Source organism: Furipterus horrens, unplaced genomic scaffold (assembly GCF_987537825.1).
Source record: "Furipterus horrens unplaced genomic scaffold, mFurHor1.1.pri manual_scaffold_5, whole genome shotgun sequence".
NCBI lineage: Eukaryota > Metazoa > Chordata > Mammalia > Chiroptera > Furipteridae > Furipterus > Furipterus horrens.
In genome coordinates this window covers 135,522,388-135,541,673 of record NW_028327175.1, presented here as the reverse complement: position 1 = coordinate 135,541,673, position 19,286 = coordinate 135,522,388, and the positions used below count along the sequence as shown (strand labels likewise).

General features: G+C 37.4%; 1 protein-coding gene across 1 annotated transcript in view; it reads right to left on the bottom strand.

The window, feature by feature from the left end:
* ARHGAP19 (Rho GTPase activating protein 19) overlaps positions 1 to 18,413 on the bottom strand; it is a 54,600-nt gene extending 36,187 nt beyond the window's left edge. The window contains 1 exon segment of the mRNA XM_090277905.1: positions 18,346 to 18,413. Coding sequence (XP_090134031.1) covers positions 18,346 to 18,401 — 56 coding nt within the window. The 5' untranslated portion in view covers positions 18,402 to 18,413.
* Positions 18,414 to 19,286: the final 873 nt, after the last annotated feature.

Sequence of the window (19,286 nt, the reverse complement as noted above, 5' to 3'; positions counted from 1 at the left end):
CAATATATTCATGGAAAAAACTACTTAATATCAGTCATCAGGGAAATGCAAATCAAAAAACAATGACATACTATTATTTAACAGAATGGCTAAAATTGAAGAAATTGGCATTACCAAGGTTTAAAAAGAGTAATAGTAATGCTTTTATACTGATACATGGGGCTATAAATTTTGGAAAACTGGTCTTGTCTACTAAAGTTAAACAACAGTGTATCTCTATGATCCAGCAATTCTGTTCCATGCCTAACATGTGCAGCCACCAAAAATCACAAGAATTTTCACTAAAACATTAACTTCTAAAAAGCCAAAATTATAAGCAAAATGTCCAGCAGAACGTTTTTAAAAATTGTGACATGTATAATGACATATCTTACGGCAATGAAAAAGGACAAATTGCAATTATATGCACCATTATGGACGATTCTCACATATAATAATGAGCAGAAGTCACACATACACAGAAACTATTTACTATATGATGCCATTTATATCAATTTTTAAAAACAGACAAAACGATAGTATTTAGAGATACCTGCTTAAGTGGGAAAATTATAAAGAGAAACAAAGATTCATTTACCATAAATGTTAGTATAATGGTTACCTTTGGGGGTTAGTGCTTAAGAGGAGGTGTGAGAACATGAGAGGAGTTTCTAGAGTGCTAGAATTGTTCGTGTGATAATCACTGAGCAATGGGGAAAGGAAAGGGGTTCATTTGAAGTAAATGTGGCAAATGTTAAGATCTGTTGAAGCTAAGTGATAGGAAAAGTGTTGGTATTATTCTATATATCCATATGTATAATCAACATCTTTCATGACAAATTAAAGAAACCAAGTAGTTTTGACCTAAATTTTGCTATAACTCAATGTAAAAATCAAAGTATATACTCAAAGTTAATTACCTAGATAGGCAGAACCAGGAGAATTACATTAGGTATGTAGGCACAGAGATAGGAAATGGCTTCAATATTTAAATACATACACTAGGCAAATATCCCAAAGAGTGATAAAGGCAAGACCTACCCCTCAAAAACGATAATTTTTCTATTTATAGTATGCAATGCTTACTTTTACCACTAGATGGAACCCTACGTGAAAGATGATACGCCTAGTGAAAGAACAAGAAACAGAACCCACAGCTAAAAAATCAATTACAGAAAAATGAAATGCATGTGCTTTTGAGGCATGTTGAAGCCATGAATCTGAAAATCCAAGGGAAAAAAACCTGTATCCTGCAGATGTATCTTTTGGCTGACTACTACTCAAACTGCATACCCACAAAACGAAAAGTTTCCTCCCTAGTGAATTGCTTAACTTTATTTGTTCTCCAAGAACCACAACCTTGGCAACATCTATCAAAATATGAGCTATATTTAAAGTTGTCTAAACCTAACTTACCACCCTGAGAGAAGTATGCACTCTCTCACTGATTTTCAACCCTCTGAAACATGGCTCTGAAACATGGCTTTAAATGTGTCCCTTTGTTAGACAGGAACACATACAAGTATTAAGCAAGAAGCTATTATTCTTTCCTTTTGTACGTATTAAATTTATCCTGGTATCATAAAAGTTGTGCATAAAGAGAAAGAATAAAGCAGACCCTATGTGACTACGCTGGCAGGGTTTCGGTGTTTTCTTTTAATGACAAAAACAGTTCAAAGTTGATAAGTAAGTAGAACCATAAGATTTCAGGGAACAATATCCAATTTCTTAGATAAAATTTTGAAACATTTACATCCTAAGGTCTGCCCTTATGAGTAGCTGTCCAAAGTTTTATATTATGAATCTATCTTTAATGTAGATTCTAATAGACTGCAAAAATATATTTGGCCATTATATTTGGTCTCAATTTGAACTACACAATAATTTCAAAGTATTAGAGTAACTTGATCTGAATTAAATTAGAAAACTCTTTAGAGATGAAAGAATTTTTTTTTTCAAAATATGTCTATGAACCAAAATTAATGACAGAAGGCAAACAGAATAATAAGTTTTTAATTCTATCCAGAAGAAAACTTGTATCATCATTTGAAATATATTTACTAAGGACAACCAACATTCTGCTTTTACTTTTATTAGTATTTATTTTATGCTGAATTTACTCCTGGGCCATAAGTTTTTGTTTCTTCTGGGATATCTTTTTCCTCTGTGCAGCCTCCTCTTCTGGTTTAGGACAATCTTCTCTTTTTCAGTAAGATCCTCTCAGCATGGCAGGGGATTAACCCACCCATGAGCTCTGTAAGTCCTGCACCACATCTTGGGAACTTTGTTCACCTGGATGTGCTCAATGACCAGAGAGATCTACATCTAAACCCGTAAGTTCAACATTACTCTTTCCATTTTCAAGCATGTACAGCAAAAATTGAGCACTCTTTTTAGGTCACTGACCCTGTGTCCAGACCCATTGTTTGGCCTGAGCACGTCTACCAACTCCACCATTGTAAAGACAGAATCACACACACTGCTTCTGTAAAGTGACAACCTTCAGGCACTTGGTGGCTTTTCAAATATGCATACCTTTGATGGCCTGGGCAGTTTCACAATTGTTCTTAAAGTGAACATGAAGATTTGAACCTCTTGATTTGCATGATTTTGTGGGGTTTTCTGGGTCAAATAAAAAGCAAACCATTTTTCAGAAGTCACCTCTGGCCACTTTCATAAGAGCAAAAGAATTGTTGATTGCTTATCTCTTAACCTTAACATTTTTCCAAACCTGACTTGAGATTTTGCCCTATGGAATAACAATGTAATGCTCTCAATCAAAAAGGCCAATTACTCTCCCTCAGAGTATCAATAACACGAATTTACTGATATACATTTACTTGTCAATATTTATTCTTTTGGGTGTCACAAGAATCAGTTTTACAGTCAGTAACCCCTCCATATCTGCTTGTTGAGGGAACAAAATACATTCAAAACATGTTACATTGTTGCTGATGTGTATTATATATCAATAGTTAGGGCTACTGGTGGTCGCATCTGTACTGAACATATACAGACTTCTGTTCTTGCCATTATTTCCCAAACAATAGAGCATAACAAGTATTTACATTACATTAGGTATTGTAAGTAATCTAGACATAATTTAAAGTATACAGGAAGACTGAGTAGGTTATATTCAAATACTACACCATTTTATATATGGGACTTGCACACCCATGGATTTTGGTATGGGGAGGAGGAACCAATCCTCAGATACCAAGGGACGACTATAATTCTGTTGCTGCTTACAGGTGGTGTGCAACAGGTAGTTTACTTGTATGAGAAAAGTAACATCAAAATTCCCTATTTATTTGGAGCGAATTCTATAAGATGCTTTGCTGACAATACAGTGCCTTATTATCTATATGTAAAAGCTGTTCACCCTTTGCCCTGGCCGAGTGGCTCAGCTAGTTGGAGCATTGTTTCATGCACCAAAGTTGCAGGTTCAGTTCTGGTCAGGGCACATACCTAAGTTGTAGGATCAACCCCCTGGTCAGGGCGCATAAGGAAGGCAACCAACTGACGTTTCTCTCTCACATCAATGTTTCCCTCTCTCCCTTCCTCTCTCTCTAAAATCAATAAACATATCCTCAGTGAGGGTTTTTTAAAAAGCTATTTATCTCTCACAAAAAGTAGTCAAAGCTTCAGGAAAATCTCTTTTCTACAGACTTTAAACACCATGAGCCTCAGGCAATTAAAACTCAAAGTGTTTCAAAAGACTACTACTAACTCCACTTGTTCCAAAGTTCAGAGTGATACTATCCAAGAGACAGTAAATGCTTTTGCTCTGGCACATGACTGGTTCACATTTACACAAGTTTGCATACTGAAAATTCTTAAGAGATTCTATACCTCGGTCAACATTCTATCAACCTAATCACAGGTCTCTTCATTGACTAGCTTAAGATTAATTACTTTTCTGAGACAAACAAGAAATCAAAGTCACTCATGTGTCATTAATATCAAACTAACCACGATCTATTGAATGCTTTGTAATTTTAAGAAATTGTAAAGGTATAGGGACAAGAGACCAAAGTAAGTCTCTGGCTTCCAAAAGTTAAAACCCACCAAGCACTACAAGATTCTGTTTTTTCCACTACCTCTATTTTCAAGACTACAAATGGCCAATTCCAGGTGCAATTAGCATATGACATCTAAGAGGCCCAGTAAGATGAGTTTAAAAATAAGGTTGCAAACAATTTTTGTTTTGTTAGATTTGCATATATTAACCTTTTAACCATCAGTATTTTAAAGAGATCTTTAGGCATTTGCCAAACTCCTCTGAAAGTGGAAGTGATTATGAGACTTTTTTCCTTGCAGTAAATCTTAAGCAACTACCACCTTGGGTAAACAGAATACATACACTTTCCCACTTAGCACTCTGAATGACACCAACCGTTGAGATGATATACTATTGAAAAGATAAATTCTAATATATGAGATTTTATGGTATGTAAATTATAAAATTTTGAAATTAAGTTTTTTTAAATATATTTTATTGATTTGCTATTACAGCTGTCCCAATTTTTCCACTGGTACCCCCATTCCCTCCAGCAATCCCCTCCTTTATTTCATGTCTCTGGGTCATGCATATAAATTCTTTGGCTACTCCATTTCCTGTACTGTTCTTAATATCCCCCTGTCTATTTTGTACCTACCAACTTGCACTTCTTGATCCCTGCACCATTTCCCACACTGTCCCCTTCCCCCACCCCTAGCTGATAACCCTCCAGATGATCTTCATAGCTATGATTCTGTTCTTGTTCTGCTTGTTTGCTTAGTTGGTTATCTGGATTCAGTTATTGATAGTTGTGCATTTGCTGACATTTTAATTCAGTTTCGATCTTCTTTTTCTAAAATAGTTCCCTAAACATTTCATATAAAAATGGCTTGGTGGTGATGAACTACTTTAGTTTTTTCTTATCTGGGAAGTACTTTGGTGCTCTTCCATTCTAAATGATAGATTTGCTGGATAGAGTAATCTTGGTTGTAGGTCCTTGCTTTTCATCACTTTGAACACTTCTTGCCCGTTCCTTCCAGCCAGCAAAGTTTCTTTTGAGAAATCAGCTGACAGTCTTATGAAAACTCCTTTGTAGATAACTCTCTTTTCTCTTGCTGCTTTTAAGATTCTCTCTTTATCTTTAACCTTTGGCATTTTAATTATGATGTGTCTAGGTGTGGTCCTCTTTGGGTCTAGCTCGTTTGGGACTCTCTGTGCTTCCTGGGTTGTATTGTCTATTTCCTTCACCAAATTAGGGAAGTTTGCTTTCATTATTTTTCCAATTAAGTTTTCAATTTCTTGCTTATCATCTTCTTCTGTCACCCCTATGATTTGAATGTTGGCAATTTTGGAGATGTCCCTGAGACTTCTTATTCTCTCTTTTTTTTTTTTTTAATTCTTGTTTCTTCATTCTGTTCTGGTCGAATGTTTATTTCTTCCATTTGTTCCAAATCGTTGATTTGAATCTCAGCATCATCCCCTCCACTGTTGGTTCCCTGTGGATTTTTCTGTATTTCATTTAATGAACCTTCATTTCTGCCTGGTCTTTGTTATGCTGTTGCAATACCCAATGATTTCTCTGAGCATCCTGATAACCAGTGCTTTGAACTCTCCATCTGATAGGTTGCTTATCTCCATTTCATTTAGTTCTTTTCCTGGAGTTTTGTTTTGTTCTTTCATTTGGGCCTTATTTCTTTGTCTCCTCAATTTGGCAGCCTCCCTGTGTTTGTTTCTGTGTATTAGGTAGAGCTGCTTTGACTCCATCTTAGTAGCGTGGCCTATTGTAGAAAAGGCACCTGTCTGGATGAATGTGGCTTCTTTAAATCCTTGGTTGTCACACTTCCATACAGCTCAATTTTCTGACAAATCTGAGTGATGTTTGTTTTGTAGTTCAGTTGTAATTTTTGTTGCAGTTTTGTGTGTGGAAGTGAAGCATATTTACCTATACCTCCATCTTGACCATAAGTCTCTTAATCATTCCTCGGTCAGCCGGGTGGTCCGGGAGACAGCCCTTCACATGCACTGTACCAGAGTACAGCTTAAATTTAAATACTCCAATTTCTTTCAAAACTTTTATTTCTCAACACCTAAAAAGAATCTACTGTTAGTTTAAATGTTTATGCTTTAATAAAATTTAGATTTATCCTCTGTACAATTTTAACACACATACCCCTGATTCAATTTTCAATGAAAATTGTTAACACAATGATGTAAGTGTATGTTTCACAATGGTGGACTTCTTTTTAATATTTAAAAACCATGTTTATTTAATGAAAAGCACGGATTAAAAAAACAATCCATCTCTTGCTTGGGGTCATTCTAACAATTAAAGCAGACTGAACACCATCTTCTTGAGGAGAGTTTGGCCACAAGGAGAGCTGCCACAAAATGACCTTACCAAGAGGGAAAAAAAGTAGACCTTGTAACTTGAATGAAAAAATATTATTATTTAAGCCGATGGAGAGATTGGAGGGATTCTACAATTCAGAAAACTTTAAAATGATAAATAGACATTAAGTATATAAAAGCTAGCCATACTTCAAAGTGCTTGTTATATTGTGCATGTAGTGATCTCTGACTAAAGTATAAAGGATTTTTTTAGAAAAAAGTATATAATGATAATGTTGAGTAACATGCTACTAAGTTATATTGCTGTACATTTCCTTGTTTTCTGATCTTCCCCTATTTCTTAGTTTCTTTGGTGAGTTTTTCTTTAATTTCATTGTTACTACTTACTTGGTTTTACTTTTGTAATTGTGTTCAGTATGAAAATAAAACAAGTGAAGAACTTTTCATTATATATATAATCCCAATGTCATCCTTCAGTTACAGTTTCTAAATAATGAGGTTCTCTCCTCCCCAAAGGAATAACTAAAGCACTATAGCAAATGTAGTCATTATAGTGACATGCAATTATAAATTTAATATTAAGAACTATGTAATTTCTATTTTGTATTCATTATTTTATTCTCTTTTTATTATATTGATAGAACCTGGCTGAGACCCTTTATCTCTAATCGGACAACATTTCATTTCATCATTTCATTTCATCTTATTTTATTTTATTTTTAAAGAGTTTATTTATTTTTAGAGAAGGGAAGGGAAGGAGAAAGAGAGGGAGAGAAACATCAATGTGTGGTTGCCTCTCATGCGCCCCCAAATGGGGACCTGACCTGACCTGCAACCAGGCATGTGCCCTGACTGGGAATCGAACCAGCAACCCTTTGGTTCACAGGCTGGTGCCTCAATCCACTGAGCCACACCACCCAGGGCCTAATAACATATTATTTTAACGCATATAAAATACTGTTATACTTTTTTATTACAACACATTTCAGAAACTTGGACAAAGATGAACCAACTCATTTTAATTTTCTATGGTAAAAAATGAAAAGAACAAAAAAATTGGGATCATATAATCAGGAACCTTTTTGAAGTGAATGTAGCTTTATGTGGTATGTTGGACAACATTTTCTATTGAACTAGGGGAAAGTTTATCTGTTATAGATTGGCTAAGATCACTGTCATATTTTGTAATCTTACTGAGTGACAAGAAATTAGTTTTATGCTATGTAATACACTATTTTAGTAAGCAAAAAATAAATAAAGCCTAAACTTAATTAGCTTTATTTGAAACCAATCTATATGCCTTTAAGGAAAACATCTCATTTTCATACTTGTGAATATAAACAATATTTTAATTATGTATTAATTCTTCAAAAGCTCAAGGGTTAATACTACAGCATAACTAAACTCAGCTAGCAGAAGCTTGAATTTTCCTTCTTCTGTGGTTCTGTTTCACTCTTGCATAACAAAAATTGGTGTCTAGCTTTCAGGCAATAGCTCAGCTTGACAAATCACCTATATTTAGTAACTGATATTGTTATTTATTATGTTTTCATCTGCCCTGGCCCAGTAGCTCAGTTAGTTAGAGCATCCTCCCAACATGCTAAAGTGGTGGGTTTGATTCCCAGTGAGAGCACATACGAGAAGCAACCAATGGATACATAAATAAGTGGAACAATAAATCCATGTCTGTCTATCTGTATGTCTCTCTCTCTCTCTCTCTCTCTCTCTCTCTCCTTCCCTCACTTTCTCTCTAAAATCAACTTTTAAAAAAATTTTAAAGGCCCTGGCCAGATAGCTGTCAGAGCGTCATTCGATACATCAAAGGTGTGGGTCCAATTCCCGGTCAGTGCACATAGAAAAATCAACCAATGGATACATAAGTAAATGGAATGACAAATCTGTTTCTCTCTCTCGTCCTTCTCTCTCTCTAAAGTCAATAATTTTTTACTTTAATTTCTTAAATGCATTGTACAGACAATAAAAGCTCTAAGAATTCAGAAGTAGGAGAGTATCTTTCACCCTATACAAAAGTTGAGATTTGAGCTAAGTCTTAAAAATGAGTCAAGTTTGGACAGTGAAAAATAATATAATTAAATAAGGGACTTTTTTGTTTATTTTTAAGAAATATAAAATGGTTTCTCCACATATTAGTGGAGAGCCCTTTCACGACAAACCTTAAACAAAGGGAAGTGCCCAGGAGAGTTACGGAGATAGTGGTGGACATCTGCTGTTTGTGCTATTCCCCCTTCCTCTGGTGACAGCACCCCTACTTTCCTTTGAGCACTAATCTCTTTCCTTCTTTCAATCTATGTGGTTTGGTGAGTTGATGCTTCTCCCTGGACAGCAAGTATGAGCATATGACCCAGGTGTAACTAATCAAAACATTCTGTTCTCCTCATTGATTGAGGCAGAAGCCCACCAGCCAAACCAGGACAAAAGGACTCAATTCCAAAACTCTTGTTAGAAGCCAAGATTGCTTAACTAACTAGTGAAATGTATGACTGAAGCTGTTGGTGGTCCATTACTGCCACCTTTTGTGAAGAACCTGACTTCTTATGAAGAAACTACAGAGGAAATCAGGTCTAAGAGGGCCGTGAGCAGATACCTCACAACCCTGATTAAACTGTGCTTGATCTAGCCTCTGGACTTTTCAGTTTCTTTCTTTTTTTTAAAATTTTTTTATTTATGTATCTTTATCATTTACTTATTTTTAGAGAGAAGAGAAGGGAGGGAGAAAAAGAAGGAGAGAAACATCAATGCATGGCTGCCTCTCGTGCACCTCCATCTGGGGACCTGGCCCTCAACCCAGTCATGTGCCCTGACTGGGAATCAAACCAGCGACTATTTGGTTCTCAGACCAGCGCTCAATCCACTGAGCCACACCAGCCAGGAGTGTACTTTTCAGTTTCTTGAGCCAATCAATAATGTCTCTTTTTACTTAAGCTAGTTTAAGTCTCTGTCACATACAACTGAAAGAATCCTAACAAATATAAATATATAAAATTGCCTCTGCCCTGACTGGTGTGGCTCCAGTGGGTTATGCATCATCCCACAAAGTCACTGGTTCGATTCCTGGTCAGGGCACATGCCTGGATTGCCAGGTCCTCCATTGGGGATGTGCGAGAGGTAACGGATCGATGTCTCTCTCCTTCTCTTTCTCCCTCCCTTCCCCTCTCTCTAAAAATAAATAAAATATAGTTTTTAACTGCCTCTGATAGGAACCTGAGCCCTTTTTTCCCCATCTTCCCCTTCAGAGAGCAGAGTGGTTGGTCATCTTGGTTATTCTGCCTCGCTACTGCCTTCTTGGCACAGTCTCACCTCTCGCTAGTCTCAAGATCACCACTGCCTCCAAAGCCTCACCCTGTGGCTGTACCTGACAGCCTCTGCTAGAAAATCACCCACTCTTCTCTACATTTTCCTTTGTTAATTTTTGTCTTATCTCTTGTGCTTCTCCCTTCCACACCATTATTCAAATGCTTCTTAGCTTTTCATAAACCAGTCTTGGTTTCTCTTACAAATGTGAAGTTCAGTTTAGCCAGATGCACCAATCATGGGATACACTGCAAGCAGCCTTTAGTTCTTCAGCTCAACTTATTTCAGCTATTTTCATTGTTCACGTTATTCAAATATTCTTTTTAAAAAATAAAAATAAAACTTCCAAGTTTAATGCTATGTTATGCCAAATAGCTGGTGCTATTAAATCTAAATGAATAAGAGAATATTACTCTGATAATTACAATTAAAAACTACCCTTGTTCAAAAGATTCATGTGCAATAAATACCCAGGCCTAAGCAGAAGTGAAATAACTCTTTAAAAATTATATATATGTATATACATGTATATATACACATATATATGTATCAAGATCATTACAAACACAAATTTCTAAAACTTCATATAACTACACATCAGTAACCCTATGTAGGAAAACAGGGAAATGTGAAATGTCAAAGCAGCTTTCTCAAAGACATATAGTTGCTGGAAAATTATCAATAAACAACATATCCTCCAAAATCTTTGCAAGTTAGAAACTGCAGGGATCAATAAGGTAATACTATATATCTTAAACATCAGCATGCCTCAAAATAATAAAATATAAATAGTTGTTAATTTAACAGTCTTGCTTCAGGTTCAATGTTATAGAAGACTGTCATTCCATGCGGCATGCATACAGACTTTTTAAAAGGATTTTATTTATTTATTTTTAGAGAGAGGGGAAGAGACGGAGAAAGAGAGGGAGAGAAACATTAATGTGAGGGAGAAACATCAATCAGTTGCCTCTCACATGTGCCCTGACTAGGGACTGAACCCACAACTCGGGACTGTGCCCTGACCAGGAATTGAGCCAGCGACCTGTAAGTTTTTGGAACAATGCTCAACCCACTGAACTACACCAGCCAGGGCTAGACTTTTTTTTTCCCCCCCAACCAAGAAAGTATAGGCTTATTGGTTGAGGAAATGGCACAAAGCCCAGAGTCATAGGTAAGCTAGTGCTCAAAGACCTGACTCCCCAGTGGTTTCCAGAGGCTGGGTTATATAAGGGAAAAATCTTTAATTATGGTGGATAAAGGAGTTGGGGTCGTGGACTTTACTGATTGTTGGGGCCAAGGTAGGGAGTAGTTGATGCATATAGATTTTTACAAGCTTTCATGTAAATAACTGTCTCAGTGCAAATTTAACCACAAATTACTTTCTTGTCCTCTGTTTGTTTCTGTCCCTCCTCATTCATTAAGATCTTACACGTTACCTCATACTTTTCTATAATTAGATTTAGGGAGTGCTACAGAAAGGGAAGCTTTGAACATGGAGATAAGATGATTCTCCATATGCACTAGTTATCAATTTATTCCCTCTTATCCGTCATTGCTTACTCTGCAAAAATGGAATTAAGAGCCTTTAAATAGATTTCCTTTTCCAGCTGGCACAATATTAAGCATTATAATAAAGGACACTGAAGAGCCATTGCAGGAGGAAGGGCCTTTCCTGTCCGGTCCCAGAGTATGCCCCCAGGCAAGCTCCCGCAGTATGCACGGCTTCTCCAGCACCCAGCCCTGGCAGCGGGGGCAGCTTCTCCAGTGACAGACTTCTGCAGTATGTAACAGTCAGCAGCACCCACAAGGCAGTAGCTTCCCAAGGCTCCTCCCTGTAAACAACTTTCCCCAGTACCCTAAAAAGCGGATTTCTAGCAGATTTCATAATATAAATTTCCAACAAGTTCCATCACAGCAACTTTTTCACCATTCAGGGAACTATGGCCATGCCTTCTCCAACAAGGTCTAGATCTCTACCCTAGGGGACCTCTTCCTTGCACATTCTATCTCACTCCTAAGAATTACAGCCGATTCTTTTCACCCCAGTTTATTAAGGTATAATTGACAAATAAAATTGTAAGGTATTTAAAGTGCTGATTTAAAAATAATAATAATCTAATCAAATGCAATGTGTCTCTCCCAAGGATAAAATGTGCTAGCAATGTGGCATACATAGCTGGTATATTCTTCATGCAAATTACCAAATTTGCATTTATCAATTGGCTTCTTATGAGCCCGAATGGAGTCAGCCTCCCCAAACCCCTCTAACAGACACAATGGTTCTAGACTTCCAATTACAACAAGAAAAGCCCTGACCAATGTGGCTCGATTGGTTGGGCATCATTACACAAAGCAAAAGGTTGCCAGTTCAATTCCCAGTCAGGGCACAGGCCTGGGTTGTGGATTCGGTCCCCAGTCAGGGTACATATAAGAGGCAACCGATAGATGATTCTCTCTCACATCAATGTTTCTCTCCCTCTGTTTCTCCCTCGCTTCTCCTCTCTCTAAAAATAAATAAATAAAATATTTTTAAAAAATAAAACAGCCACAACTGTTTTGTATGGCTCAGTGGATTGAAAGCAGGCCTACAAACCAAAGGTTTGGTGGTTCGATTCCCAGTCAGGGCACATGACTGGGTTGCGGGCCAGGTCCCCGGTTGGGGGCGTGCAAGACTCAACCACTCATTTATGTTTCTCTCCCTCTCTTTTTCCCTCCCTTCCCTTTTCTCTAAAAATAAATAAATAAAAATCTTTTTAAAAAAATAAAACAAGAAAAGATCGCCACTCTCTGAAGATATTCCACACAACCAAAAGGCAACCTTTTACCTTTACCTTTTTTTGTTTTTTTCAGTTGTCTCTTGTGGCGGTTTCTTTAAAGTCATTATTTTTCCCGCTTTTTTCAGTATCTGATTCATTTAGTTCTAAATACATTTCACCCTCTGAAAAAAGGATATGTGGGTGTCATTAATTTCAAGACAATTTCATCCTATCAGGTGATATTGGCGCTACGACCAAAAGTTAGAAGCAAAGAAAGGTGAGCCACTTACCAGTTTATGCAGATTAATTTTATAATTCTATTTTCTTCTCCACCCTTTCCACCAAGACTAGCCTTATCTACAAATACAGTGATCAAATTCTCTAAACCAGATAATTGATTAAAATGTAAAATAAAGATTCAGATTCAAGAAAGACCCATCAGATGGAATTTGACAGCAGAAATAAAAAACTGAATTCAGATATTTAAACCATATTTTCCACTTAACTTGTTCATGTGAGGACATGGCTTCCTAAGATCAACAAAGGTTCCATCTATCTATCACATTGCTGTCTTATTAGAGAAAGAATAATATAATTAAAAAGTCTTCAGGAAGTCCTATATTTAGTCACCAATATTCCATATTCTAAGGTATATGTAAATTAAATTAGTAAGATACAGGACCCTTTCCCCATCTTCAGGAACCTTCCTTATCCTCCAAAAACATTTCCAAAATGGGATGCAAGCATCCTGCAGTCTTCACCAAAGCTTCCTGCTGCTCTTAAGTTCCAGGAGCAGGCTTGGGCCCCAAGACTTGGACACCTCTGGCATACTAACGTCATCAAATTTTCACAAATGCTGTAACTACCACAACTTGCTTTGCCTCCCGCCACCCCTTTATGTTCCTGTTTGCTTTTTCTGATTCACAGTGGGGTTTTTCCCCAGTAAAAATTGAGGTTAAAAGGTTGTGTGACTCTTCGTTATCAATTTCCCCTCTTCATCTAAAAATAGCACTTTCTTTTTAAGTCTCTTTTAGATTGGAAAAACACTGAGCTGTATTTTCCCACTGCCAATTTTGTGGGGAGGTTTCTTTACTTTTTTTTCCTTCTTTAGTTTTTTTTCTCTCTTTGACTGTTAATACTCATTATTTTTTTCTACTATTGGTAGAGTGAATAGCTTCTATATGTAGATTTCGCGTTAGTATAAGCCACTTAAGAGTAACTTGAAGGTATAATAAATGGAGTTAACTTTTAAAACATCATTCTAGCTGATAAAGGTCAGAAATAGAGGGAAGGGGGTGTTTATCACCAACAGGTCAAAATATAACCTGGAAGTCTTTATAGACAGAGCCATTTTTTCTTAAGTCTTTGATTGAAACAACTTAAAGCATCTCTACTTATTAGGAACAGGCTTAAAATAATTATGAGGAAATAGAAAGCTGGACAGTTTTAAAGAATGATCACATATTCAACATGCAAATATGAATGTACATCACAGTCAATATTATCATAATAACTTGTAAGGTAACACGATTACTAGACTTATTGTGGTGATCACATGGTAAGGAATATAAATGTCGAATTACTATGTTATATACCTGAAACTAATATAAAATTGTATGTCAACTACATTTTAATTTTAAAAATGCAAATATGTATTATCTGCACAAATCAGACAAGTCTTTCCTCTTCTTTATGGAATACAAGGGGCCACACCATCAACAGAACATCAGAAAGGTTAATATCTGAAGGGCAAACAAGAATTTGTAGAGTATTTATCACCTCAAAGAAATATTTTGTATCTTAGAAGTGACAGACTATTATTCATTCATTAATGACCACCTACAGAAAGCTAGGTTGGGAATATGAGTAATAACATACATGTGTCCTGCTCTCAAAAAGCCTTACAGAAACCTAACTTGTCTTTTACAATATGGAATTGATAAAATGGTTTCAGGTTCAGGTAAGATTCTGTGAATACCTATTGACCATGTAACTAATACTATCACCAAAATTTAATTCAGTTGACAACATCCTTTAAAGAAATTCAAACTATTTCTGCTACAGAATAAAATTTTTCAGGTTTTCATCACAATTTAAGATTTTATAGCAGGATGAGGGATGATCTAATCAAATTTATTGATCCCTTCTACGGTTTCTGGGCTAAAAATGGTCAACCATTTATAGGCAGCTCCAAAAGCAGAAAATTCTTCCCTATAAAATTATGTTTTTAAGGTTTTATTTATTTTTAGAGAGAGAAGAAAGGAGGAGAAAGAAAGGGAGAGAAACATCAATGTGCGAAGATACATCGATTGGTTTCCTCTCACATGCCCCCAACTGGGGACCTGGCCCGCAACCCAGGCATGTGCCCTGACCGGAATTCAAACCAGCAACCTATCAGTCAACAGGCCAGCACTCAATCCACTGAGCCACACCAGCCAGGGTTAAAATTCTTAATAACACATTCAACCACTCCTATCCCAGCTAGGAAAGTAGCTTGGTGCCCACTCATAAACCCAGCTTCCCAAGACTTGGAATTGCCTATTCAGTATAACCAGCACCAAGAGACATCAAACTAAAGAGTTAACCAATTTACACTGACACAATGTAAATAAGATCACCCTACTGCAGTGATCAACTGTGCTGCAAGAATTTTTTTTTAAATATTTTATTTATTTATTTATTTGAGAGAAGGGAAGGAAGGGAGAAAGAGAGAGAAACATAGAGGTGCAAGAGATACACTCCCAGTTGGGGATCTGGTCCACAACACAGGCATGCGCCCTGACCAGAAATCAAACCAGAGACCTCTCTGCTCGCAGGCCGGCGGCACTCAATCCACTGAGCCACACCAGCCAGGGCACACACAAGAATTTTTAAAACATGTAATACTTGACTATTAAGTCAGGGGCACTGACCTCTTTTCCCTTAGATTGTCAAATAAAAAAATGACAACAGCCAACACAACAATAGCCATTTGGTGTGACTGCCCTGTCTTGAACCATACATATATAGGTCATATAATGGAGTTGCATCTTATTGTTCATGTCACATAATAAGGTTGTCTCATTAGTTAATTCTTGGTACCAGAAATCCTTATGTACAAATGTAGGCACCTGAATTTAGGTCTGACTAGGTAGCTCAGTTAGTTAGAGCATCACCCAATACACCAAGGTTTCAGGTTTGATCTCCAGTCAGGCCACATACAAGTATCAACCAATGAATGCATAATGCATAACTTAGTGGAACAATAAATCGGTGTTTCTCTCTCTCTCCCTCCCTCCTTTCCTCTCTCTAAAAAAAAAAGTCACTTTGGAGCAAAAAGGGTAGGTGGTTACTAAATCTTTTTTTGTAAGTCAATCAAAATTACACCAATTTTTTGTCAGATCAGCAAAAAATATATGTTTTGGTGTGCCACCAGAATTTTAGTAATTAGTTTATGTGTGCCATGAGATGAAAAAGGCTGAAAATCGCTGTTCTATTGAATTCTAATATATATGTAATCAATTAAGACAAATAAGGTTTCAAGGCTGGGCCAAGCCCAGATGAATATTCTTTCTCAGAAATGCTGAATTTTGGTGTGCTTGCTTAGGAGAGAATGCTCTGTAGAAAGAAAGTAATGATTTCCTAAACTGCAGACCCTCTAACCTGTTCTTTAGTTGTTCTAGGAAACAGAAAATCTATCAAGTGGTTACCTGCAAGGCTCAATGCTAAGAGCTTTAAAAGAATTGTCTAATTTAATCCTGACATTTTCTGGATTTGACATCATTACTTCCATTTACAGATGAAAAATATGAAACTCGGGTTTAAAATTTGGCCTGAGTATTCTATTCTTTTTGTTGCTATTGTAAATGGGACTGTTTTCCTCATTTCTTTTTCAGATAGTCCATTGTTTGTGTATAGAAAAGCAACTGGTTTTTGTATGTTAATTTGCATACTGCAACTTTACTAAATTGGTTTACTACTTATAACAAGTTTTTGTTAAAATTTTTAGGATTTTCTATCTATAAGAACATATCTGCAAACAGAGACAATTTTATTTATTCCTTTCCAATTTAAATGCCTTTGTTTTTTTCTTGCCTGATTGTTCTGGCTAGGATTTCCAGTACTATGCTGAATAGAAGTGGCTTGCTATTGATCACAATGCTGAATAGATATCACGTCACACCTGTCAAGATACTATTATCAAAAAAGGGGAAAAAAGACAAGTGTTAGTGACAGTGTGGAGAAATTGGAACTTGTGTACACTGTTGGTGGGAATGAAAAAATGATGTTGGTGCTATGGGAAATAGTATGGGAGTTCCTCAAAAAATTAAAAATAGAACCACCATATGGTCCAGCAATCCCACTTCTGGGTATTTACCCAAAAGCATTAAAATCAGGATCTTGAATGGATATTAGTATTCCCATGTTCACTTTGGCACAATTAACGATAGCCAAGCCCTGACCAACATGGCTTAGTTGGCTGCACAATGAACCAAAAAGCAAAAGTTCACCAGTTCAATTGCCAGCCAGCCAATTAATGTTTCACACATCGAGTTTCTCTCCTCTCTCTCCTGGACACTCTCTCTAAAAACAGATAGATAGATAGATAGATAGATAGATAGATAGATAGATAGAGTAAGTAACTAAGCCCTAGCCCATGTGGCTCAGTTGGTTGAGCATCATCCTGCAAAGCAAAAGGTCATCCTTGTTTCAGGTCAGGGTACATGCCTGGGTTGTGGGCCAGGTCCCTAGTTGGGGTGCATATAAGAGGCAACCAATCGATGTTTCTCACACTGATGTTTCTCTCCCTCTCTTTCTCCCTCCCTTCCCTTCTCCCTAAAATAATTAATTAATCGATTTTTAAAAAAACCTAGCGAAGATGTAGAAACAGCCTAAATGTCCAAGGACAGATGAATGGATAAGCAAAAGATAGTGAATACATAGAATGAAATATTACTCAGCTTTTAAAAAGAAGAAAATTCTGCATGTATGAAGACATCATACTAAATAAGTGAATTACAGAAAGACAAATACTACATGATACTATTTATACGATGTATCTAAAACAGTTCAAGTCATAGAATTAAATCGTGGAATGGTGGTTGCCAGACAGATGAATGGATAAGCAAAAGATAGTGAATACATAGAATGAAATATTACTCAGCTTTTAAAAAGAAGAAAATTCTGCATGTATGAAGACATCATACTAAATAAGTGAATTACAGAAAGACAAATACTACATGATACTATTTATACGATGTATCTAAAATAGTTCAAGTCATAGAATTAAATCGTGGAATGGTGGTTGCCAGGAGCTGGAAAGACTGGGAAATGGGGATTTACTAACAGACATAAAGTTGCAGTTAAACAAAGATGAATAAGCTCTTGAGATTTGCTATACAACTGAATCTACTGTCAACAATACTTAAAAATTCGCTAAGTGGATAGATCTCTTGTTAAGTATTCTTACCACAATAAAACAAATTTTTCTTTAAAACTTTGCCCTGACGATTCAAACCCATTTCTAACTGACACCCAAACCTTTGCTCTGACTTAACCACATACAGTGGCTTTGAGCCCAGCAAAAGGTACTGATAGAGCGCTCTCCTAACACTGTGTGACGTTGGGGAATTCACTCAACAGCTCTGGGCTTGAGATTCCTCCCCATCAAGATGAGTCCCCGCGCAGCGGCAGGCAAGCGGCGCTGCCACCACCGACTGGTCAGTTTGCAGCCAATGCCGCGGATGGACCTCCAACGGGCATCAGCAGGGCCAAGCGGGAGCCCAACTAGAGCCCAGCACCGGGCGGGACCACCGCGCCTCAGTCCCAGCGGACGCCAGGGCGCGAAACATCGTGGGATGAAGGCACAGAGCCCAGCTCCGTTAGGTCACTATGACTCAAGGGAAAGGCGCCAGTACGATCAGTCCAGGGCCTCGTTTCCTAGGCAGCTGGACCAAAAACTCGGCTCACCTCCGACCCGATTCACAAGCTGGCACCTCCCCTTCGCTCTGCACCTCAGTCGCCATCTTAGTCAGCAAACTTCTTTCACCGCCCCTACGCTAGGCCCCGCCCCGAAGCCTTTGAATTGGCTAAGGTGATTCCCCTCTTCCTTACGATTGGATAACTTGACCGCCCCTTCTCAAGCCAAACAGTTATCTTATATTATTGGTCTATTCAAATCACTAACCGTCATTGGTCGCCCTGGCTGAACGTAGATGGGCTGGGGCGGGGCGGAGACCTAGCCGGGAGATCTGCCAGGAGTTGTAGTTTCTAGTTTTGATTAACCCTTCAGGGTGCACCGATTTTTAGATTCAAATCAGATATTAGCAGCCTACGCTCAAATTGAATGCCGATGTGTAAATCTTAGAATTACAAAACTGTCGAATTTAAAAGTCATTCTCCAAATTGCAAGGTTTCGTTTTCTGTGTTCACCCAGAGAGAGCTACCCAGAAGAGTATTTACAAAGTGGCAACCGAGAAGTTCTTACTATTAAATTTAGCTCACAGTCTTCTTTCTACATAAAGTCACACCGCGTAGCGGCATGTCACTTACGGTTCATTCCACCGGCTCCCTTCAGGCTTCCCAGAGAGCCCAAAGAGTTTGCCTCCCTAGTCTAAATCATGGAACCCAGACCAGCATAACTTTGTCCCTGACTGAGCTTTAATCCTCAATGGTAGAAATAACCATAATTATGCTTGCCCGCCCTGCCTCACGGGTTTCTGGTGAAGAGTAACAGGGGCACAGATATGAGAACATTGTAAACTTTAAGCATTTTTTTTTCTGTATTGTTTTTCCATGGTGGATTTTTCTTTCTAGGGATATTTTTTTTCTACTACTCCTTCCGACATCCTTTGACCTGAGGTTCTCCCAGCACTCCCCTCTTTCACTAAGCTCTACCCACATATGTTTCA